Below are 23,252 nucleotides of genomic sequence, written 5' to 3'. Positions count from 1 at the left end.
TGATATGGTTTACCTTCTAGAAGGTTCTCTTCTGTCCACAGAGAACCTCTGGAGCTCTAACAGAGTGACCATTGGGTTCTTGGTCACCTCCCTGACTAAGGCCCTTTCCCCTCTTTTGCTCAGTTTAGGTGGCTGGCCATCTCTAGGAACATTCCTGGTGGTTTTGAACATCTTCCACCTATGGATGATGGAGGCCACTGTGCTCATTAGGACCTTCAAAGCAGCAGACATTTTTCTGCAGCCTTCCTCAGATTTGTGCCTCAAGACAATCCCTTTGACTTCATGCTTGGTTTGTGCTCTGACATGAACTGTCAACTGTTGGACCTTATATAGATGGTGTGAGCCTTTCCGAATCATGTCCAGGCAACTGCTTTTTCTACAGGTGGACTCCAATTAAGCTGCAGAAACATCTCAAGGATGATCAAGGCAAACAGTGCATGTGCTTTCTCTTTTATTATAAATTTGCCAAAACCTTGAGTAAAGTGTCATTATGGGGTGTTGTGTGTAGAATTTTGAAGAAACAATAATGTAAAAAATACATATGTGAATACTTTCCGGATGCACTGTGTGTGAAAAGTGGCATATATTCAAGATTTTCTTTCTTCCATTATTCAAGAACGAAAGAGAAAATGCTCAAGAAAAAACTTTATTAAGCATTCATGTCCATGAAACCTGTCATTTAAAAAAAAGTACAAAAGTCACTCAGTCCAGCACTTTTAAAAAGGTTGTGCACTCTCCAAATGTTGCATAGCTATCTACAGTCCATTTAAAAGCAGGAAAGATCTGAAAAATCTGCTCAGTCATAACATGGTTGACTGCTATTTATGTATTTATAAAAGAATGAAAAGAAAAAGCACAAAGCACCACCAACAGACCAATCTGCTGTATTTGTATAGTGACAATAAAGGCATTTATCTTGCATGTCATCACAGAATGAAAAGTGCAACCCACCTAATGATTATTACACTGAATGCATCTAAAGCATGTTATAGAATTAACAGGACCAACAGTTGAGGTTAATATAACTGGGCTCTGTTCTTGAGCTATTTTATGGGGTTGAGTTGAATGAACAATGACAACGTTCGCAAGTCAAACCATTAAACAAATTAGCATTTCTGTAGACATTTTTGATTAAAACAGAAAAAGCCTTATATAAAACACTGACCTTCATGAATTCTTCAAAAGCATGAACTAAATAACAAAGAAGGCTGAAAGACACCTGAAAATAAAGTGAAGCTTTTTGATAAATCACTCAGAACTGCACGTCTTCTTGTGCAACAAGGCTTTGATTATGTGACAGTGGCAGGAACCCAAGGCACATGTGATATTAGCAAGTGTAGGCCTGAACATAAATGCAGTGATTAAAGGCCCAGTAACTGAGTGATTTCAAAAGAATACAAAATAAATAGATAAATAAAATAATAAATACTGGCTACAGTGAAACATCATAGCGTTCTCTGACTACATGATATTAAAAATATCATAGGATGGTGAAGACTAAGACAAATAAGAATGCAAGCAAGGCCTTGTAATAGAAGTAAAATGAAAAGACAACTGCAACCCACATGAGGTAAGTATCAGATTAGTGTTTCACAGGTCAGAGTGCAAAAGTAAAAAAAAGTAAAGATCTTGATAACCTCATTAATTAGCATTCTTACATAAGCCATTTCTGTAAATATGCAATAAATATTTTACATGCTAATATATGTCAGAAAAGTATAGTTGGACTCACACATAGCATAGATTTCTAACACATAATCACAGGCAGTGGTGGCCAAGTGGTTAAGGAAGCGGCCCCGTAATCAGAATGTTGCCGGTTCGAATCCCAATCGGCCAAAGTGCCACTGAGCAAAGCACCGTCCCCACACACTGCTCCCCAACGCCTGTCATGGCTGCCCACTGCTCACCAAGGGTGATGGTTAATTGCAGAGGACACATTTTGTTGTGTAACCGTGTACTGTGCTGAAGTGTTTCAATCACTTCACTTTCACATATATCATTGAATGCAATGTGTTTTGTATAAGGCTCAGTTAAATGTCATATTTACTAAATTTCAATGGGACCAGCTCCACTGTAATAAAAACATCGAATTTAGCCTATTCTGCACTGCTTTTAGGAAATACTCAGGACAAGTTACTTTCATCACCTGTGTAATAACTCAAATGGTTAAAACAATCTTTTATTTAAATTCAGTTGGGTAGGTAATCATAATTACTTATTAGTTATGTGGATGACCTCAACATCCTCCTGGTTACTGATGAAACAAGTGAAAGAAAGTCCTCATCGTTTTACGCAGTCCATTGGGTTCCCATTCCTGGAAGCAGTGCAACTCAGCCCATCCAAATCAAAGATGTGAGTAGCCAGTTTAAGTTTAGTGGGATGCAAGTCTCCCAGCATCGTTTTGAGCAAGACCAGCTACATCTGTGCTTTGGAACCAGTTTTCCTGGCCCAGACAGTCCTCCTCTACCTCTTTGGCCTCCTGAAGCATAACCTGGAGTTTTGACCAGATCAGGGGGTCACCACTACTCACCGCCTCAGCAAATAAGTCTGTTTGGGCCTGCAGCTGTAGAAGCTGTGCCTGGGAGCGCTGATTCTGACGGATGAGCTCCTTGGTGCGAAGAGTGATGCCCAACAAGCCAGACCTGTTGAGGATATTGTAGGTGTTGGAGAAGCGCTTGCGTTTGCTCTGGCAAGGTGAGAGCGACTCTGGAACATTCTCCATGCATTCCGCTTGGGACGATGAAGAAGCCAAGATCCCAGGAGCGGAGAGACCAGGGCTGCAATCAGAATTCATGGAGAACATCACGGTGGCGGGGTGAGGCTGAGAGCGCTTTGGGGGGCTTGTGGGCCTTGACAGAGAATTCTGACAATCGATAGTCTTCACCATCTGAAAGTCATATTGAGATCCGTTCTGTGAGTTTTCAGTCTCAGCTTCCAGGTCAAGCTGTGGGAGGTGATTGGTGGAGACAGGACTGTTAGGCAGTCTGTCAGAACGATGACTACGCCGACGGCGATCTCCATGAGGTGATCCGGTGTTGCGCAACTCGGTAGAGCTGGAACTGTTGCTGCTTGGATGGGGAGCGATTCTGGGAAACGATTTAAGAATCGGCAGAAACTTCTTGGACCGCCGGTGCTTGACGATAGGTCTGTTCTGGGAAACCCCACTGCTGCCGGTGCCCACTGGCTGGAGAAGAACCACTGGGGACTGATTAACCGTTTCGAGGCTAGATGGGAAACTCCAGGGTTGTAATGTTGGAGCCATGCTATTTGGCTTGCGGGGGAAAAAATAAGATAGGATCAGCTAACATTGCTGATTCATGCTGTCTGATTCCAATTGATAGCACATTCAATTCATTACTGTCTAACAGCTATGAAACCAAATCAAATTCCAACTGGATAAACAGCTTGTACAACAATAACCTCCCCTGCCAACACATGCCTGCCTCTACTGCCAATGATGCTATCTTACACTGACATACAAGCTCAATATTGTCATAATCGGGCAAATTGGGAGAATCTGGGATTCTCTGTGTTTTTATAGTACCAGGATATAAAAAAAGAAATCATGCAGTACCTAAACACACTTATCAAATCATATTGCAGATAATTTATAGAAAACTGAGGAAGGTCAGGCCTAGGGATCACATTTGAAAACCAAGTATTCTGTAACAACAAAAATATACATCAATTTCAAGATATTTCATTGGATGTATATGTTCAATAAGCATACCTGTTTCAGGACAAAGTTGTTCATTATGATCATGGGGGACAGTCCTGGGTAGGACCCTTGCATCAGGGCCATGTGTGGAGCAATTTGTGGATCTTGGGGTGCTTTGAGGGGTCTCCTTCCATCATCAGAATCTGCGTGGTCAAAGGCGCTGACATAGCCAGAGCTTGCATCTAGATTTCATTTCACCAGGAAAAAGAAAATGGAGTGATGTTAAAACTAGTCTGTCGGTGATTGTGTGACAATGTACAGTACGGTGTTGATATCTTGGGTGAGGACCAAATGCTCTAACAAAGACAAAGTGAGAATATTTACTGGTACCGACATTTGCTTAATGCTTATAAGCAAAAAGAGAGAGAAGCCTTGTTACACTAAAATAGTTACACATTTATAATACATGTGCTACTTTTTTTATTGCTGTTCATTTCTGACCTGAAAAACCTTCAGAGTCCAGCATGGAGACGGTTTTGGCCAGCAGGGGTGTTGTTCTTCTCTGCCCATCCATCTTGATGGCGCTGGTCAGGACCTCACTTCACAACTGTCCCCACCTGCATCGCACACAGCTGCGCGTTAGAAGGACAACGTCCGACGTAAAGAAGACACGAACACGTCTACTGCACCACTGCTGTAAAATATGCAGCGTTCCACGATCAAGGTCCCATTTCTATTCGGCCCAGCGCGAAAGATGCCACACGCGGATATACGAGAACGGCCTAATGTTGCTCGTTAGCGTTCCATCCTGAACTCGTACAGACTGCCAGACGCCGTCGCAGTGACGCACGATGCTGAACACGGGACTGGTCACAGGAGAGCACAGCAATTACGCGTAATTACGGCGCCGCTCCAGCAGGTGACTTACATTGCCCGCGCCATGCGTAGAGTTCGTTCTCCGAAAGGTCCGCGCCCGGTCTGGGCGGGTTTGAGGCGGTGGGTCCCTTCACCGTCAAAACATCTGTGGCTTTTATTTCTCTGATGTCCTGGATTTGCGACGATCGCTTCCGCTTTACGTACACGTTGAGTGGAGCCGTTGCTGAGGGAACGGCTCGAACGTCAGCTTTCTAGGGCTGTAAGGCCCGCCCCCTCTGGACCAAAATGCGATTTGATTGGTTAAAAAAACTGGCATTACGTCTGAAAACGTGACCTACTTGCAAAAACGTCTCATCACTTGCCGGGAGGGACGCGCAGTAAGTGCAGCCTGTCTACGCTTGTGTAGTATAATATTACATTATGCAACGCTGGACTGTATCAGATTTCAGAAAACACATACATTTATCGGGTCATGGCAAATGAAATGTCACATTACACACGTAAAATTACGAAATATCTCAAGCTAAATGTGGGAAAAAATGGACTTCTACCCACCAATGGACTTCTACCCACCAATCAAATGAGGGATATGTAGCTTTTTTAATAAATCTTTTTATTGGCATGAATGTATTCATTCTTAATTACAATATTTCTGCTGAATGTACAATATACACGACTGTCATACATCTCCAGACATTTTCTGCATTTTTTTTATTAATTAATTGCTCACCTTTCTAATGATCCCATTCTGAACACAATTGTTCTTTGTCAAATGAAATGCTCTTAGAATTGAACAGAGCAATAAATACATTAAGTACATTAAAACACCCATCATAATGTATACTGATGTCCCCCTGTACAAATGTCCCCTTTGTGTCCTCCTGCAATCTTCATGTTTTAAAATGTACAGTAAACATCTGTATTTTGGCCCAGTGCAAACAGTGTGACATAATGCTAATAGTGAAAGTTGAATTGCTTTAACAATACTTCTGTCTGTAAAGTAACATTTTGTGGAACAGAATAAAAATGGTCTGACTGTCATTCTGTTAATGATAAAAAATATATTTATCTCTACTAAATAAGTTAATATGATGAATAACAGTTAAAGGGAATTTACATTTGGAAATAGCAGCTGGTTTGCATATAGTGTCGTTATTTCTTTTCTTTCCTTAATTGCTGTCACGAGGACATCAGGATCCACCAACAACAGAGAGTCCATCAGATCAACCATCAAAGTATCCCATTGTAAAATGATTCCTGTCTCAGCAAAAACAAGGACCTTTTCTTTCTAGGTTGGATTTTAAGGAATTAACAGTGACATACTTCATGTATATGTAATAAATGTACTGGGGGAGACAGCAATTTGAAAAGTGTGTTTCTTATTAATACAATAGCATATTTAAACATCAGTGGTAAATGTGTTCAACACTCCCAAAAGAATGTTTGCTTTGTGGAATTATTCCCAATGTTAAAAATTCTGTGTCAGTCAAATAATGCTCCCTTACCACATTTTCACCTGTTAAAAGATGTCTGAAATAAAACCAACCATTTTTGTCGACACATATCCCGATTAACAAAACCTTACATATCTGCTCCTATACTTATAACAATCATAATTAATGTATAATACATACTATTATTATCATCTCATGTTATTCATACTGTCTGATGCAATATGAATATAATCAGAAATTAAAGATTCATGAGAAAAAATGTTAGCAGTTTGACATAATACCACCAGAGGGACACAGAGGGACAGTAACGAAGAAAACCAGTGAAACTGCTTTTTGCACGATTTTAGATGTATTAATACGAATAAAGGCTTTGTTATAATATGAATAATAATTATAATAATATACACTCTTTGGGTAAACTTCACCAAACATCTACTTCCTATGGAGTCAGGGAAATGTTCCCGAGTTACAGGATTGCCTCATCCCCACAACCTTGTTTGTTCAGGTCATGCATTAAAGAAAACGCAAACTGCGCTGGAAAGTGCTTAGAAGATGGGCAGTGGAGTCATTACTGCGTGAGGAGCAGGAGCAGTTTACAGAAGCACTGCAGTTACCTCCGAGGGGGAAGACACCTGTTTTGTGGAGCAGAGGAAAAAAATAAGGGAGAATTAGATCAATTTTCATGGAACTTTATACTCAGTTTGTTTACTGTCAGTCTGTAGGGCACTTTATTTAAAAACAAAAAAACTGACCGGATCATCTCCCTGTCGCCACTCCTTGTCTGATTCTTTATCCCACACAATTTCATCATTTCAAATATGCATTTAGCAAGTTTTAGTTTTAAAAATGAATGTTCATTTAATTGCTTACAAATTTTAAGTTGATTGACAGCCCAACAAAAAACATAGGTTTAAATACATTGGTTGGATTGCATTTGATAAACTGCTGTCATCAACGGGCAAGCATGAACATTTTAAACTCCTTAAATCCCAACGGAATATTTATGCCATCACTTACTTCTCACAGTTTTTTGATTTTTGTTTCTCCTTTCTTTTTCTTCCTCTTCCTTTTTGTCTCCGTCTGTAAAGATGAATTAAATTCCAAATGTAAAAATATCAGTCATATGAATATATCAGTCATTGAAATATGAATAAATTGGATGTTTTTTGGATTTAATTACTGTAATGTTAAGGTACATTCATCAATATAACTACTGGGGCATACCTTTCAGGTTTATGCAAAGGTTTTTTCAATCTGAAATACAAAAATACATTGAAGTCAAAAGAGAATAAAGAGCATTAAAAGTCTGAAAAAGACCAAAAAGTATGTGATAATATACATTGACTTTGAAATTCTTAATACAAAAACAATGCGACTAGTTTTGTTGCTTCACATCTTACCTACACTCACACGTGCGGTGCTCAACAAAGGTCATCTCAACATACTCCCGGCCCTTTTCTGTTGGCTTGATTTTTAACAGCTGAGAAAAACAAGAACATTAACTTTAATTTCACCATTACAACCTTTAAAGTGTTTGACAAGAGCAAACCAAATCTTGTTGGGCATACTGTTTGCAGATTTATTTCATGATGGCTGGCTACACCCCTAACTACAGTGCTCAGTATCGTAAAACCAATCATGGTTTATGTTAAGACAATAAAATATGTTCTCCTTCTTTGGATGGATGAATACCAAAGCACATCCCAAGCAATTCCTGTGTCCCTGTCACTTACTTGCATGGTGACATTTGACGTGAGAGTAGGGTGGCACTCAAGGTTCTCATCACCACAGCAACCAGCACAGCGTACCACTGGCACACAGGCAGGGCTGTAGATATGCTCCACCTCACTTGGGTACTCCTGTACCACCTCCACCAGTTTCTCTATAGTGTGGCAGAAGCTTCGCTCCCATACTTCCTGAAACAGCATCACTGTAACAAAAGCAGATCAGAAAGTTGCCAGTCATGAAGTAGAAACAGGAGAGCAATGACAACAGTACACACACCACAATGCTGATGTTTTGGACTGTAGGACTGCTAAGACTGGTGCAAAAACTTTCCCATTATATCCTCATCTTGCCAACATGATAAGAAGAGACCTTCTCATCTAGCTCCAGCTAACTAGCAAACTAGCAAATTAGTTCTTAATGAGTATTCTTTAATTTCCAAAATCCCAAGAGCCACACAGTAAAACAACTCTTGGGCAAATATGGGGACCATTTTGAAGAATGTAATATAAGAAACACAGATTTGAAAATAAAATATGTTTTATCGGTCGGACTCTTGGTCACCTCCCTTTAATTCCATAACTGCTCCCCCATTGTCTGAATGACTGTACAATGCTGCCTTTGCAGCAAACGTTGCCTGCTTCAGAGAACCTTGCCTTGTTTGCTACATTAACTTTTTTAATAGTTTTGCTGTACAGTGTCCAAATATCACGTGACACTCCACACCTCTGGCACGTGATGGGAACGGAAAAGCGGCGACAGGTGATTCCCAGCTGCCCTGAGGTCATTGAGTTCAACACCCCTTTGTTTCAACTCGACGCTTCACTCTCCACGTATGCCCGGTCCTGTTCTGTCCATTTTTTGTTTGTCTATATTTTGACTCGAGTGCCAACGCCACCGGATGTGTTCAGCTGATTCACGCACGTAGAGTAAACCAGCAATACTCACGACTCCCTCGCACTCTCCTGCACCTGGGTTCGCCCGTATTGCGTACATCCTCATTCCGCAGTGACGAAATCCGTTTCGTCAATGACACCAAAGACTCAATAAAAGAAATGAGCAGGTGTGCCCAAACCTTTGACTGGTTGTGTACTTGACACAGGTCTACCACCACTTGATGGGAGTAGAGCACCACTAACAGTGTGCCCTCACGTGACTTCTCACATTTCACTTTGGGCAAGCGGAACCCAGCTAGGACATTGTCACAAAGTCACAGAAATCTAGTTCAAATCTGCACCAGACACGTTTAAATTACTAGTTCAACTCAGTGTTGGTGTTGCACAGTTTGGGTTCATAATTCATTAATTGCAATGTAATTGTGTAATTTAGAAAAAGTGAATGCCACAGAGAATAAGAACAGGCCCGTTTGTGAATTGTGTGCATAATTTTACAGTTGTATAATAGATTTAGCAAAATATTTCATAGTTTTAGCTATTTTAATGGACATTTGTGTATTTTAAAGTTTGTTGGTTCGGTGTTCTTCCTTCCCTTGGATAAAGCAGAAGTAGCAATGAAACACACATCTAGCATTTCAACTTTTTTTGCTTTACTGTTTGTGTAATCCAGCCTTTCCTGTGGGAGTTTATGTGTGAAAGAGTCCCTGAGGTATCAACCAGAAAAAAGGAAAGAAAAACAGGGTCAAAATAAACAGTACAGGAGGAGGGGGAGAGGAACAACTGCTGGAAAATGTCCATATACATAACCTATTTGTTATGAGGCTGTACTTGACTGCAGTACCCACAACTCCCTTGAGTAAAGTCTGACCCATGAGTTCATCAGAAGGAACCTACCAGCTCTATGTACATGATCTGGGGCCGTGGGAGGTGATGAAAACACACAGCTGGAAACGATGGGATATGGACCAAGAAATCCTCACTTTACTGGTGTTCCCAGTATCACTTGACAGATGTCAACTCGGCCCAGATTTATTCTAAACTACAATTAAAACAGGAGGATCCGTGACTCTCATTAAATCATACTTAATTAGGCAGAGGATACCTAGTTCGCTTCAGAGCGAGCAAATCTCGTAATTTGGGCAGGTAAGGAACTCAAGAACCTGCTGAAGAGTATCACTGTGTTGTTGCCCTGTGGTGCATTTACACATTGGACAAGTGAGTGGGTAATTATTATTATATAACGTCTCTCCAACATGGGTCCTGGTGTCTCCAACAGGTGTCTTTAAGGTAGGTGACTCCAAAGCTAGAGGTCCCTTGTGTAGTACAAAAGTCCGGCTAGTTTGATCATCTATTGGTGATGAATGATTTTGCTGACCATACCAGCTATGAGAAGCTAAAGGTATGTAGCAGTAGAAGCTTGCTGGTTCCCCAGAAGCTACCAGCTTTAGAAGGTTGATCAGCTAGTTTGGTCAAGGTGCTGTATGGGGCAGTATTGCTACAACCAGTTCTTACCTTTTGAAGAGCTGCCAGTGCTGGATGATGGAAAATTCTGCAACAAAATCACAAGACACATAATTAACTGTAACATATGTGTTGACCAGAAAGCCAAGGAAAACACCATAATGAAGGATCATTAGGTTTTGTTTAAAAAATCTTCTAGATTTTGGGCAGAAAACACTAGACCAGGAGATGCTCCCATATGTTCCCATGAAAGTTACACATACTAATCATGAGGATTAAGTTCAAAAGTTCTTTCCTGTGGTGTAACTTTTGGATATTTATTTTCCCATTTCGTTGTGTGCACTGTGTCACTTCATTTTAATACAATAACTTTCACCATTCACCACCAGAGATAAAGGTGTGTTTCAGAATGACCTGATGAACTTAATTAGCATGCAAATAATTCAGACTGGTTCATGGCCGCCACTCCAGTCACTCCTTACTTTGAAGCTGAAGAATTGATTATACTATACAATCAGCCAATCATCGTTTCTTGTAAGGACATGGACATTGGGAGGGGCTAGAAGGCAAGGAGAACTCGTGTGGCCCTGAACTCGTGTGGGACTGCAGAATATTTGTGCATTTACATTTACATTTACAGCATTTATCAGACGCCCTTATCCAGAGCGACTTACAATCAGTATTTACAGGGACAGTCCCCCTGGAGCACCTTAGGGTTTAGTGTCTTGCTCAGGGACACAATGGTAGTAAGCAGGACTTGAACCTGGGTCTCCTGGTTCATACGCGAGTGTCCTGGTCCATAGGCGAGTGTGTTACCCACTAGGCTACTACCAGCCCGACTTCTGAACTAAGCTCAGTCTAGTATGAGCAGTAATGATGGAGTCAGAAGTAAGAATAAATCATGAATTAATAATACAATAAACTAATATACCATGTTGAGATGTACCCTGTACCATGTACCCTGTGATGGCATTATGTGACAGCATGGAAAGGTGGCAGAAGGTGTTCCAAAAAGTACAGGAAAATGCACACGTTAAATAATGGTTGTGGTTGTGATGCCATGTGGACCAACTAATATTATTACCACTTGGAGGCCCTTCCTAGCAGTGTGTAATCCAGCTGTTGTATATGGTGGATTATATGTGCTGTGGTAGCCACATTACAAGGGTATTCTGACTACCAAAGAGCCACCTGGACTCCACTCACAGTGTAGCGTAGCTGTCTGAAGAAGGCCAGGGACGTGTTGCGCCGCAAGGATTTAGATAGGGACGAGCCAAATGACCACAGGTCCAGGACTGTGAAAACGTGGCACAATTCTGTTTCACTGAATCTGCTTCTCTGAATAATAATTTACCAAGATCACAAAAACATGCAAACTACGAGTCAGTGAGCGGTGAGGGTGAAGCGCAATACAATAATTAGCAGTTCAGCCATAATGGCCGGTTCAAAGCCTCATTCCAAACTGCCATGACAGGGTGGAAAAGCTTCATACTGCGTGGTTTTATTATTTGAAGTTAGCTTCAAACCTTTTATCCATTTTTTGCATTCAATGTAATGAAGTCTACTGCTCTTTGAATTTTCTTTCATTGCACTCACAGAATGTTGAATTGAGAACATTTACAAATGCTCCTGTTTATTTAACTGAAAAGTGTGCCACAGACCATGCCCTTTCAATTTTCCATGCCATTTAGCATTAATGCATTTCATTCCTGTCTTCCTGCCTACTTTCATAATTATTAACAACTAAAACACTTTCACACATGTGAACGAACGTTGTTTTATTGAAACATACTTTTTTTTAGCTTTAAACCAAAACTCTGTACCATTAATAGGCCCAAAAGTCTGTAGGCAAACCTTTTGTATGTTGAGAAACTTACATCACCAGACAGCAGCATAGTTATTACTTGTGTGAAGTGAGTGTTGGCTAAGCAGTTACACAGCGAATATCTTCTCATGTAGGGCAGGAAGTTTTGAGAGAAATAGAAAAGCAAACAAAATGGAGCCCAAACATTTCTGCAGACTTCTGGCTCCTCATAAGTATGTGGACTGGGATGGAAATGGAGACTCCCATGAATGTAAAAGGTTGGTGTTTGATATTTGGGAAAGGAAATTTAAGCTCAGGTTACTCTTTGCATCCAGTCTGAGATCATCTTATCCCAGACCTAACTTTTCCAGACCTCAGTGTCCTTATGGTCTATGTCAGTTAATTTGGGTGTCAAATACGCGTTTCATAAAATCCGAATTATTTGATTCACATCGGTCATATGACATCATAAGAACATTTATACTTTTGCGTTCATGGACAAATATATAGGTTTTTAACCTGAGGGCAAAAATATGGTTACTTTGAAAAATGAAGCATTGCCGCATACAATATACTGCCCAAAATACGAATCAAAATGAACTGTGAATACGGAGCTTAGTGCTATGGGAAAAGCAGTGGGGCGGTTTCAACTGGAAGCAGACATGAAGGAACTGAAAGAGAAACATCTCCTGAGGTGACATTACAAGTATACTGCAGCGTCTGTAAGATTCATCTTCAAACATGCAGCTTCATTAGAAGAATGGAGAATGTTGAAATGCAGTTTACTTGCTTTGAAAAATGATAAAACTTGACATATTGTGACAGACTTTTAGGCCTCTTAAGATTGTACTTTAGGATGCCTTTTATTGTTTCACACAATGTGCACTATTTTTCAACCAGTGCCACAGTTTTTAATGTTGCATTGCATGTGACAATCATCTGGCTCCTCCTGTTCTAAACTCTCTGTATAACACATCATTGTGATGTGGATGACAGAAGTAATGACACACTAACAGAAGTTACCTGAAATTAGTGAGGTACTAATGTCCCACACTTGCTTAATCGCCAGTTTGATAATAGTGCCCAATGTGTGAAGCATTTTAAGTACATTTCACAGAGCTGCACCAATGAATCACACAATGAATCACTACTTCAAATTGCAATATCATTGGTAGTAATGTCCTTTAACTCACTGTTAATTTATGCTAAATAACTCGCAATTCAATTCATGCAATTGAAAAACAAACAGAGAACAACACACCGCCCCCCCCCACACACAAAAGACACAAACACACACATACATTGGCATGGAAGAGCCTGGGGTAATTGTGAACCCTATTACAGTAAATGTTGCTCTTGCTGTGTAAACCCCAGGAAATTACCTCCAGATGAGAGATTAAAGTGAGTCTGGCGGGTGGCCAAGTGCCCCCCCGTCCCAAGCAGAGCCACTGTAGGAAGGAGAAATTCATATTTCCTGATTGCAATTGCACCCGTTCCTCTCATCTCCACAGACCCTTGGGACAACACATTATAGGGACGAAGAGTAAGGTCTGATCATGGCAGTTAATGCTGCTGTGCCTTGATATGCGAATACTCTGGAGCATCTGTGTTACTTTTTCACAGCAACTGTTTATTCCATAATCAGGCATTTGAAAACTAACGCCATTAGCGTTTTGCTTCAGATCTCAGTCTGCCACAATTTGAACTTTTCCCTCTGATCAGCAAAAATCTCAAATTCTCATGTGAGTAATAGCTGAACTGCATTGGGCTGTGGAAAATTTATAAAATGTAGAAGAGAAGATTTATGGGTGAGCACAAATAAAACTTTCAAACGCTTGAGAGAAAAAAAAAAAACCAAAAGTCCAATAGGTTCTAAAAAGCTAATCAGTGGAAAAGCACAAATCTATAAGCAGGCTGATTGTCTAGGGCTTGTTTTTCTATTAATCCTGATATTTTACAATTTAGATGGGATGGGCTGCCAAGATCTATAAACATTCAGTAAGTGGGAAATGTGGGTCAGGGCATCAGATGAATTACATATGTCCAACAACATCTGAGACCCTGTGTCCTCATATGGGGACATTTGGGCTTTGCCCTCTAGTGGTCAGAGAAGCACTATACACAACCCATAAAGAAAACAGGATGACGGCAATATCAACAGCATTCTGGGGTTAGAAAAACAAAAGTGGACAAGGTACTAATGCTCATCCACTGTTGAGGTTGAAACATTTTACTTACAAGTGTCTGAAGTATTAAATGTTAGAATAATTCGACCAATCTTCGTAATAATATTGTAACACAACTTTTTTGAGTTTTATTGCAAACTAAACCCCAATGTCCTTATACAAGAAGATAACTAATCCCAGACAGATAAAGGAAATATAAAAAAATACACTGTAAAGAAAGCTTGGGTCTGAGGAGGTTAAATTAATCCCACTGAGCAAAGCGCCGTCCCCGCACACTGCTCCCCGGGCGTCTGTCATGGCTGCCCACTGCTCACTCAGGGTGTTGGGTTAATTTCACTGTGTGCACCATGTGCTGTGCTTCTGTGTATCACATGTGACAATCACTTCACTTTCTCTCACTTATAAACAAACGTTAGACCTTACCATCTGAGCCAAATCAGAGGGTGATGGGTCATTCTCCAGCTCATATGCATCAGGGTGCATTTGACAAGAGTCCCTGGAGCACTGATTACAGCCACGCCCCTCTTGATTCCCCGCACCTGAAGTCCTCACTATAAAGCATTGCCTGCATCAGGTGTTGAGCCCCAAACCACACAAGCGAGATGCCGTTTGCACGCAGCCATTTTTATATAAGTGCCATTACTTTGATGAAAATGAGACGTTATTTCCTCTCATTTAATTGCATTATTATATTGTGGTCTCTGTTTCCTCCCATCCAGTCGCACAGATGACCTCACTTCCACAAGACACAATTGCAGCAATAAATAGATTTCAGGATAGTTGTGATGGTTTAGTAGATGGAAAACCTGGAAAAAAATGGGACATGGAGAATATGGGACAAGGTAAAAATAATAAAATATGACGATAACCTTGTTTTAATTATGAAATGGGTTTGACTAAAAGAAAATGTTGTTTCGTCTGTTCTGTACTAAAATTTGAGTACAATGACATCAGTTCTTGTTAACTAAACCAAGACTAAAATATTCATGGATACTTTTGTCAAATGCTTAACATTTAGTTGACTGAAACATGACTAGACTAGAATAAGTATGGACATGACTAAGACTAAAATGACAGCTGGATTCAAAGACTAGATTCAAACTAAAATTAAGACAGACAGACAAAAATAACTATATATGTTGAAATGATTTGCGCCCGGGTCCCTCGCGTTTTCTGTCATGACGTGTTAGGCCACAGTGGCCCTGGCCCACCAGGTTGCACCACCTCATTGTTTACGTTCCCTCATTATGTGGTTAATCATTAGGTGGCTATGATGGTGAGTAATTAAGTTATTAATTGTTGCCGGCCCAAATAGTTTTTTATTGAAAAAGTGTGATGCTGTGTGTTTCATTTGCTTCTATTTCACGAGGTTGTGCGCCTGTGCCTCCTGCACCCTCATACACGTAAAACTGGTCAGCTGTGGCCAATTTGCTGAGGACCCATGGTCAACTATGGCCAAACATCCAGACACAGATGACCAGATATCATATATTGAGCAACAGCCAGTAAGAATGCAGGACGCTCACTCCTTCCTAAACTTGTGCGCAGGGTCAAAGTGTGGGGGGGTGTCGACTGTAGGGCCTGTCAAAGCCCATTGAGACATACTGTTTGTGATCTTGTACTAAATAAGAAATAAATGTTGTTGTTGGAAGAAGAAGTATACTGCCAATCCATTTTTTGACCCCAAATTTTTGTTCCTCCGTTTTTTTGGGTTGTTTTTCAAACTCATCATAGTGGAAATTACCCCCCCCCCCCCCCCCCCCCCCCGTCACCGATCATCATGGAGTACATACCCGAGAAACAAACCTTTGTTTTTTGGCTCGTCTCAGCAAACAGCTCCACCCCACCTCTGTCGTATCAATGCAGGGTAAGAGGTCCGACTGCAGCGCAGATGGTCAGCTTCAAGTATTATTTTTCCCTACGTGTTGATGGAAAGGAAACACCTGCACTTAATCACGTCCCGCATGCAGGAGGTGCGGGGGTCCTGCTCCCGCTCCCCCCTTCTCAGGATTTTCGTCTTTCCTGACTACGGATGAAGTGTGTGTGTCTATATATATATATATATATATATATATATATATATATATATGTATATATGTATATATGTGTGTGTATGTTATTGCCAAGCCATTGAACAAAGAAAGTCGCATTCAACCAACTTCTGCAGCACTCAGACAAATGAATCACCTCAGAAATGTTGTGATAAGGTCCCTTCGCCCAGAAGACAGCACTCGCTGATTCAGAGAAGGTAAATACCGGCAGATGGAAAGGCTGCGCTCAGTACAAACTTGCATAGCCTATCCTTGGCTCAGCTGAGCAACACAGCGGACAGACGTTTAAAGGCTCAAATATAGAAAGATGCGTGCTTGGAATTTTGCGGTGGCGTTTGAAATAGTGACTCATGAATTTCTGCTTGACTCTCGTTCAAGTTTGGAGCAGGGCGAGGCCCCGCCCGCAGCAGGCCCTCGTCCTGCTGGAGGTCGGGCGTTGTAAGATCACAGCGCAGGAGCGGGTGACCGGCACGGTGCTAGGCAGCAAGTGCCAGGAAGACGGAGCTGATAAAACCCCAATTCCACACGCACGCCTGTCATCGGGCCCTCAGCATTCTGCCACCTCTGCATCCTGCGCAGGAAGAGGGCCAAGAATAAACAGCACAGGATGCAGACACAAAAAAAGACAAGGAAAGGGCACAACGCGGTGAACACACTGCACGAAACAGAGGAAAGACATTAAACGGTCACCGGAGAACGAGACAAAGGTTTTGAGAGGATGACATGCGCCCTGTGAAGTACAATTACAGTCAGGAAGAGAGAAGCGACACAGACACAGACAGGCAATAAGGTGATGTGCAGGAAATGTCCAGAGAGCGAAAATACGCCAGGAAAGACCGAATGGCACATAAGCTAAGAATAAAACGCAGTGTCTGATAAGTGGCCAGATAAGACCAAACCAATAAACAATAAACCGTAGACATGGATCACTGCCAAATCATTTGTAAACAGGCCTGAAGGACAGTTTTAGAGGTCAGCTATATAAATAAGCGTGGAAAAAAATCACAATATTAAAACAGCGCTCCACTTTTTCAATTTTTTCTGATTTAAATGCGTATATATCTAAATGTCTCTTTATCTCGTTTGTATTATTACATGGGGAACTCCGGGTCTGTATATATTTACGGATTGCCTTATTGCCATTTCCATTTATTTACATCATTTCCGTGGTCTCAAGAATGTCTTTTGATGATCACAACCTGACGTGAAGCATTTGAATTTTGAAATCAAAAGCAGGACCAACATACTAAATATCGGCTTCACAGCCAACTGAGCAGAGCAGCCTGGGATGCCATGTCTGTTTGGTACAGGTCTGCGTTGTACTGGAGATACTGGGTCAGGGTTAACGCCGCTACAGGGTGAACAGGTAGACCCGACATGGCAGGCAGTACTGCACCGTACCATTTGGGGAGAGATTGACTGTGTACACGTGGAACTTACACAGTAATAACACTTCCAAAAAGGACTCAAACCACACTAGCCAGACTTTGTCATCTAGAACGAATGGGAACGATATGCCAAATTGTCCTGGTCCACCGTGCACTTTGTGGTTTGTGTCCCCAGGTGAGTATCAGGGTACAGGGTGTAGGGTGTACTCCATTATTAGCCGCCTCTTTCAACACAACGGCACCAGCACATTCCTGTGCCGACGGCCCGCCAGCATCCCGGAAACTGTTGCCAAAGAGAATTTATCTCCATTGTCTATTGAGGGTATTTCGGGGGAGACCGGAGCGCTCCACCCTCAGCCCGACAGCGGGAGAAGACGTTTATAAATGGTCTCTCGACCGCATGTTCACTGTTTGCTTTTCCCCCGGACCATTTTACGGTAGGTTAGATGAGCGCATGGACTCTTGCCTAAGCGGGGATGGGTTAGAGGAGGAACGCTCCTGATGTCGCGCTGCAGGCATAGCGAGCATTATTTGGACGGAAAGCACCGTGATTACAAAACGATGGTGTCCTGGATCCATAATTCTGCTTAATAAAAAAAACATGACAAAGCTGTTATTACATTCATAAATATTGCACACGCACAGAAAGTGTCCTGCTGATGTGTCTGGGGAGGGTTAAGAGGTTAAGAGGTCACCTGCAGGTTCTCTGTAAATATGCAAATATGCTTTTTTTTATAGCTGGACATGCAAAGCCAACCTGTCGAAGGGCTTAAAGTCTGAGTTCGGTCTTGGTTCAGCGCTGAAGCCCTCCTCTGGTGTCTTTAATCGGGTTTAAAGGAACAATCTGACGCGCTACAGGTCTCTGGTGCGACACGGTCTGCTCACAATAGCACCATGAGAAGAGGTGCAAACGGGACAGGAGAGAGCATCAGCGACCGCAACCTCCGATTGAAATTACACGTGACCGCAGTCCGGCTGCAGCAGATGGGAGTCTTCCGCCGAGTTGAGGCCAGTTGCACGAAAGAGGCTCGTTTCACTCCTGGCCATTAGCCGAGCCGCCAAATTTAGCGTCGCTCAGACACAGTTCCGACACTTGACGGGATCAACAACCTTGGAACAGCGAGAAGAATCACAACACAGGACCTCAGGAGGAACAAGGGACGTGTCGGTGTGTTCCAGCAGCGCCGAACGGGCCGGGGAAGCCACGCTGTGGCCCGTCCGGCGTGTGTCAGAGGGCACGTCTTCCCGGCCAGAAAAATTTATGGGCCGGGTCATCGTCTGTGGCTCGAAAGAGGTGCCATTTCATACAAGCAACAAAAAAAGAAAAGCCCGCATAGCTGCCAAAGCATATAATCTTACTTTCTGGTGGATTTTTCTTGCTTGACTCCCAGTGGAACTCTGATGGAACTTGTACTGTGCTAAAGTGCTTTTAACCCATCACCCTAGGTGAGCAGTGGGCAGCCATGGGTGGTAGTAGCCTTATGGGAACCAGAAGACCCAGGTTCAAATCCCACTTACTACCATTGTGTCCCTGAGCAAGACCCTGTCCCTGTAACTACTGATCGTAAGTCGCTCTGGATAAGGGCGTCTGGTAAATGCTGGAAATGTAAATGTAATGAATGGAGCAGTGTGTGCGGACGGGGATTCGAACCCACAACCTTCTGGTTACGGGGCGAATGTGACGGACGGTAATTCTCCGCGCGGAGGTGCAGCTCGTCACGTCCCCCTCCGTGACTCGACAGTAACCGCGTGGCACCGAGTCAAGAGAGAACCAGGCCGAATTCGGACTTTCCCGCAGTCCGCCCCCAGCCCACCCGGCCCACGTGTCGCCGCGCACGTCCTCCCGGAGCCGCCGATCCGGTACCGGAACCCGCGGGAGCCCCTACCTGCGCCGGCGGGAGAGACGCCTGCAGAGCCGCGACCAGCGGGACGATCAGGACGGACAGAGTCCTCATGTCGCACCTGGAGACGGAATCCACAAATCCGCCCCCCTCGGCAAATAAACGATGAATAGCCTCCAGCAGGAACTTCGGACTAGTTCATCAAAACTTTTTTTTTTTTTCCTCAAGAAATCTATCGTCCCTCCACAGTCTTAAAAAAAAAAAAAAAAAAAAAGTCCAAAATCTGATGTTTTTCTAACCCCCCCCCAAAGTCCTAAGAAGGCATCAGAAGGAGCCTCGTGCGTGGAAGCTCCTCTGGAGCAAAGTGAAGCTCCACACTGGAGGTCCGGGCAGCAAGTGAGAAGCTGCTAATTGGCCCTCACTACCTTTCAGCCTGCTGCTGGTGCTGTATCTGCTGCATCTGTTGCATCTGCTGCTGCTGACCATTAGATCCCTCCCTTCCCCTCTCTAACCCAGTCCTCCTCTATTTCCCCTGCTGCGCCGATCTGTCGCTCTGCTGCAACCCTTCCGACCCTTAAACGCGTACGTTTGCTGAACTGCGAGTGAAGTGAGCAGGTTTTCTCGCTGCTTCCACTCCAAAATGGCACGGCTGCAGTTTATAATGCACGTCGCTTTCCTCCCTTCGCCTCTCTTTGTAGGGAAAGAGCTGCTACGCACAGAACGGACGCTTTCTGCGTCCGAATGTAAAAAAAAAAAACAGCGAGGCGGAGAAGCCGCAGGACGCGAGAAGCCTGGCGGTTCAGGGCTCTGCATTTTTTGGAGACGCTCGGACATTCCTCAGCCTTTCTCGCAGGGTTCGTCTTTCAGAGACGTCGAGTTTGCCGCGGTGCCAGAGTGCACGTGCTGGAGATTCCTCGCCGGCGGGCCTCGCGTTCTTTGCACGCCGCTAAGTGATAGCGGCGCAGCCCACCGTTGTGCAAAGCACACCCAGGAGGAAGGGGGGGTCTGCAAACTGACCCATGACCCCCCCACCACCACCAACCCCACCTCTCCCCATTCAAGCCCTCTGAAGAAGGACAGGCCAGGGGTCAAGAGGTTTGATTATCACGCCTCTGAAACCTCTCCGGCACCGGGAACAGGCGTCTCTTTTGTGCTGCTGGAGAATGCGGCGATCTCCACATGATCTCCGTCCTGGGCTGAGGCTCGGTGTCCGTGTGAACAGCAGCAAAGGGACACGAAGAAAGAGAGAGAGAGAGAGAGAGGGAGAGAGAGCGAAAAAAAACAACAACAAAGAGCTAAAGCCAACAGAACCCATCCCAGCAATAACACAGTTGCCGGCGCTGTTTGTTCAGGGGAGAGTGCCAGACACTCACCGCCGCCTCGCTGCCTTCTGACCCCGCCGCCGCGCCGGTGATATATGCCTGTTTTTAAAGGTGCGCGCTCCGATAGAGACTAATCGCAGCGCTCGCCGTGTTTGCCGCATAAATACGGCGAGCGCGGACAAGATAAGCAAACGCGTGGGATGAGCCCGGTGCCGCGTGGTGCTGAGGCCGCAAGTCAGCCTCCGTTGGCTTTTGTATACACGTGCAGGGCTTTGACGGCAATTGAAATGTTTTGCTTGGAGTCCTCGGGTCTGCTCCTCAAACATTCGGAAGCCGCCCGGCGTGTTTGGACAGGAACCGGCCCAATTCCTGCGCGCACTGTTCGTTTGTACTAGAACGGCCGGAGATTCCTTCCTATTCACAGAATGTGTGTTATGGTGCTGCTCGGAGGGGAGCCATTTTTCATGGCAAATAACGTGCATTTTCGTTTTGAAGTCATTGAAACATCCACCGACATTTTACTTCCATTTCCGATTCTCACACTGTTCACGGCTACATCGAAGAAGTCTGGTTCTCCGCCCCTCAAGCTTCTGAACTTCGATGCATATAAACAAATAGTGGCGGAACGCTTCTCAGATGGGACTTCTGAAACGTCCTGGTCAGACGTTGAGGAATGGACTACACAGAAATTAAACAGAAGGACCACCATACTGCTGCCCGGGGCCGTTGACCTCATGACTTAGGACTTAACCTTAGGAGAAAGCTTTTCTCTCAAGGAGTCCCTCAGGGCCTTGAGTTCTGCGAGTCTGTATCATTCCAAATAAAGTCAAATAATGCGGTTAATTCTCGCCCTAGTAAAGAGGCTGGATTCATCCCCTCCCCACACCCACCCCTATCAGCTGACCTCTCCGGAAAAGAGGTGAAGGAATAGTGTCCATCCATCGTCACGTGGGAGCTTGAGCTGAGATTTGTGTGTTGTGTGTTGTGTGTTGTTGAAGAGCCACCGTGGCCTTCACCATCACCTGAACCCAGGAGAGCACGACTGATATGAAAAAATATCGACGTGGGACACATGGCATTACGTCAGAATAGAGGGAAGCGGCTCACCTGTTTGCTGCCGTACCGTCACGACAGCAACGAAAGACAACAGCAGGAAGGGGCAGCCATATGACTTCCGCCCCCGACCCTGCTCCTCTCGCAGCCGAACATTTCCAGTGGCTAGATGGCTTCTCCCCACCTGGGCCGCACTGCGGCTGGCTTCCTGTGATTGATCGGCCCGCCGTCTTCCCTCTGCTTCCACGTGCTGCGCCGGAGGTCGAGGCGCAGCGGCCCAGCTGAGTGGGGAAGTGCTCCAGCCATGAGTAACATGCTCCTTATTGTTTGCGGCGAGGGTGATTGGCCTGATATTGCAGCCTTGGCTTCCTTCTTTGCCGGCGTCATGCCCTATATTTGCTTTTCCGTATGGACAGTGGCCGTCGGGGCGTGAAAGTCGACAGGTGCTATTTAGTTTCCTTTGCACACATTTCCCTATTGTTTGTGAGGACGTCTGTACAGCACCTGCACATGAGATGTGTTATTTTGAAGACGTTTTGGGTGGTCATTTTTATGTTGAAGGAGACCCTTTTTAGTATTAAGTAGGGTTGTCATTCGATTAAAAAATGTAACTAATTAATCAAAATAAAAAACTTTATTGACAGTTTGCTGTAGTTTATATTACAAGTAATAAAAGGTACATGTGTGGAAATGAGGCTTTAACAAGGAGTAATGGGGAGATGATCTGGTCATTTTAAAAAATGAAAATTCTACCTAAAAGCTGATTTAGATTAAGATGATCCACATGTCACATGGTACTGTGCTTTCACAAAAAGCAGCCGTATGTCTCCGTTTGAAAATAAAATACTCCGTTTGTGTACACTAAAGGGACATCATCTGCATCTGCCTGTCGCCATCTTTCTGGAAGGATTATCTCTCGGATTGTCTCCAGCTGGGATGACTTCTGTACTGTGTCGTGGGTTAGAACCCGCACAGGAAGTGAGTGAATTTATTGAAAAGTGTTGATATTTATAGGCCCATTTCATGGTATGTTGGTTTTATATGATGTATTGTCTGTCCACTGTGGTTGTTTTTCTGTCGGTTGTTTCAGTGGCCGCGACTACAATGTCTGTGCCCAATTACGCAAACTGGTGCGAAACGCTGGCAACAATCACCAAAATTACTTGGCTGCACAGTGTCGAGGCCCCCCTCCCCCGGCACCCATAATTCCCTCTGAAACCGTGTTTCAAAGAAGTCTTTCCGTGAGCCCAGGCTCTCCCAGAATAAGTGGGAAATTTTCAGAGGGAATCCCAGTGTTTGTGTTGGACCGAGTTTCATCACTCACACTTGCAAGGGTTCAGAAGCCTGGGGCGAAGTCACATTACCCTGACAAGGCAAAACAGAATTAAGCATGTTAAGCTGTTGTATCACATGGCTCATCGTAAGTGTGTGTGTATTTCAGCGCATGTGTGTGTGTGAAAAGCCGAAACCTACTCTTGAATAAATGAGGCGGGCGAAGCTCTGTGTTTATACAATTGTTCCCACAGCTGGAGGGCTG

General features: G+C 43.7%; 2 protein-coding genes across 3 annotated transcripts; both read right to left on the bottom strand.

Moving 5' to 3' along the window:
• Positions 1-632: 632 nt before the first annotated feature.
• cipca (CLOCK-interacting pacemaker a) lies at positions 633-4,770 on the bottom strand. Its single transcript, XM_028986926.1, has 4 exons — positions 4,587-4,770; positions 4,160-4,275; positions 3,731-3,900; positions 633-3,271 (listed from the first exon to the last, which is right to left on the bottom strand). Exons 2-4 carry the CDS (start codon positions 4,230-4,232, stop codon positions 2,372-2,374), a joined length of 1,143 nt encoding a protein of 380 aa, XP_028842759.1. The 5' UTR covers positions 4,233-4,275; positions 4,587-4,770; the 3' UTR covers positions 633-2,371.
• Positions 4,771-5,192: 422 nt separating this feature from the next.
• pgfb (placental growth factor b) lies at positions 5,193-19,571 on the bottom strand. 2 transcript variants are annotated; one of them, XM_028986832.1, is made up of 7 exons: positions 19,386-19,571; positions 10,122-10,158; positions 7,722-7,918; positions 7,389-7,468; positions 7,213-7,242; positions 7,006-7,068; positions 5,193-6,620 (listed from the first exon to the last, which is right to left on the bottom strand). In XM_028986832.1, exons 1-7 carry the CDS (start codon positions 19,452-19,454, stop codon positions 6,599-6,601), a joined length of 498 nt encoding a protein of 165 aa, XP_028842665.1. In that variant the 5' UTR covers positions 19,455-19,571; the 3' UTR covers positions 5,193-6,598. The 2 variants fall into 2 exon arrangements, with proteins under 2 accessions (XP_028842665.1, XP_028842673.1); XM_028986840.1 differs by lacking the exons at positions 5,193-6,620; positions 7,006-7,068 and having other exon boundaries at positions 7,393-7,468.
• Between the last annotated feature and the right edge of the window lie 3,681 nt (positions 19,572-23,252).

This window comes from Denticeps clupeoides, chromosome 1 (genome assembly GCF_900700375.1).
Source record: "Denticeps clupeoides chromosome 1, fDenClu1.1, whole genome shotgun sequence".
NCBI classification, from domain to species: Eukaryota; Metazoa; Chordata; class Actinopteri; order Clupeiformes; family Denticipitidae; genus Denticeps; species Denticeps clupeoides.
Note: the sequence above shows the minus strand (reverse complement) of the source record. Positions and strands in the feature narration are given on the sequence as shown.

Excerpts from the sequence above, each read along its gene's own strand:
- cipca (XM_028986926.1), bottom strand. The coding sequence starts at position 4,232 with ATGGATGGGCAGAGAAGAACAACACCCCTGCTGGCCAAAACCGTCTCC. Across the intron at positions 3,901-4,159 it reads GGACTCTGAAGGTTTTTCAG|ATGCAAGCTCTGGCTATGTC; the intron begins GTCAGAAATGAA and ends AATGAAATCTAG. Across the intron at positions 3,272-3,730 it reads ACAACTTTGTCCTGAAACAG|CCAAATAGCATGGCTCCAAC; the intron begins GTATGCTTATTG and ends TTCCCCCGCAAG.
- pgfb (XM_028986832.1), bottom strand. The coding sequence starts at position 19,454 with ATGAGGACTCTGTCCGTCCTGATCGTCCCGCTGGTCGCGGCTCTGCAG. Across the intron at positions 7,469-7,721 it reads CGTCAAATGTCACCATGCAA|CTGTTAAAAATCAAGCCAAC; the intron begins GTAAGTGACAGG and ends TGTTTTTCTCAG. Across the intron at positions 7,243-7,388 it reads CACCGCACGTGTGAGTGTAG|ATTGAAAAAACCTTTGCATA; the intron begins GTAAGATGTGAA and ends TTTGTATTTCAG.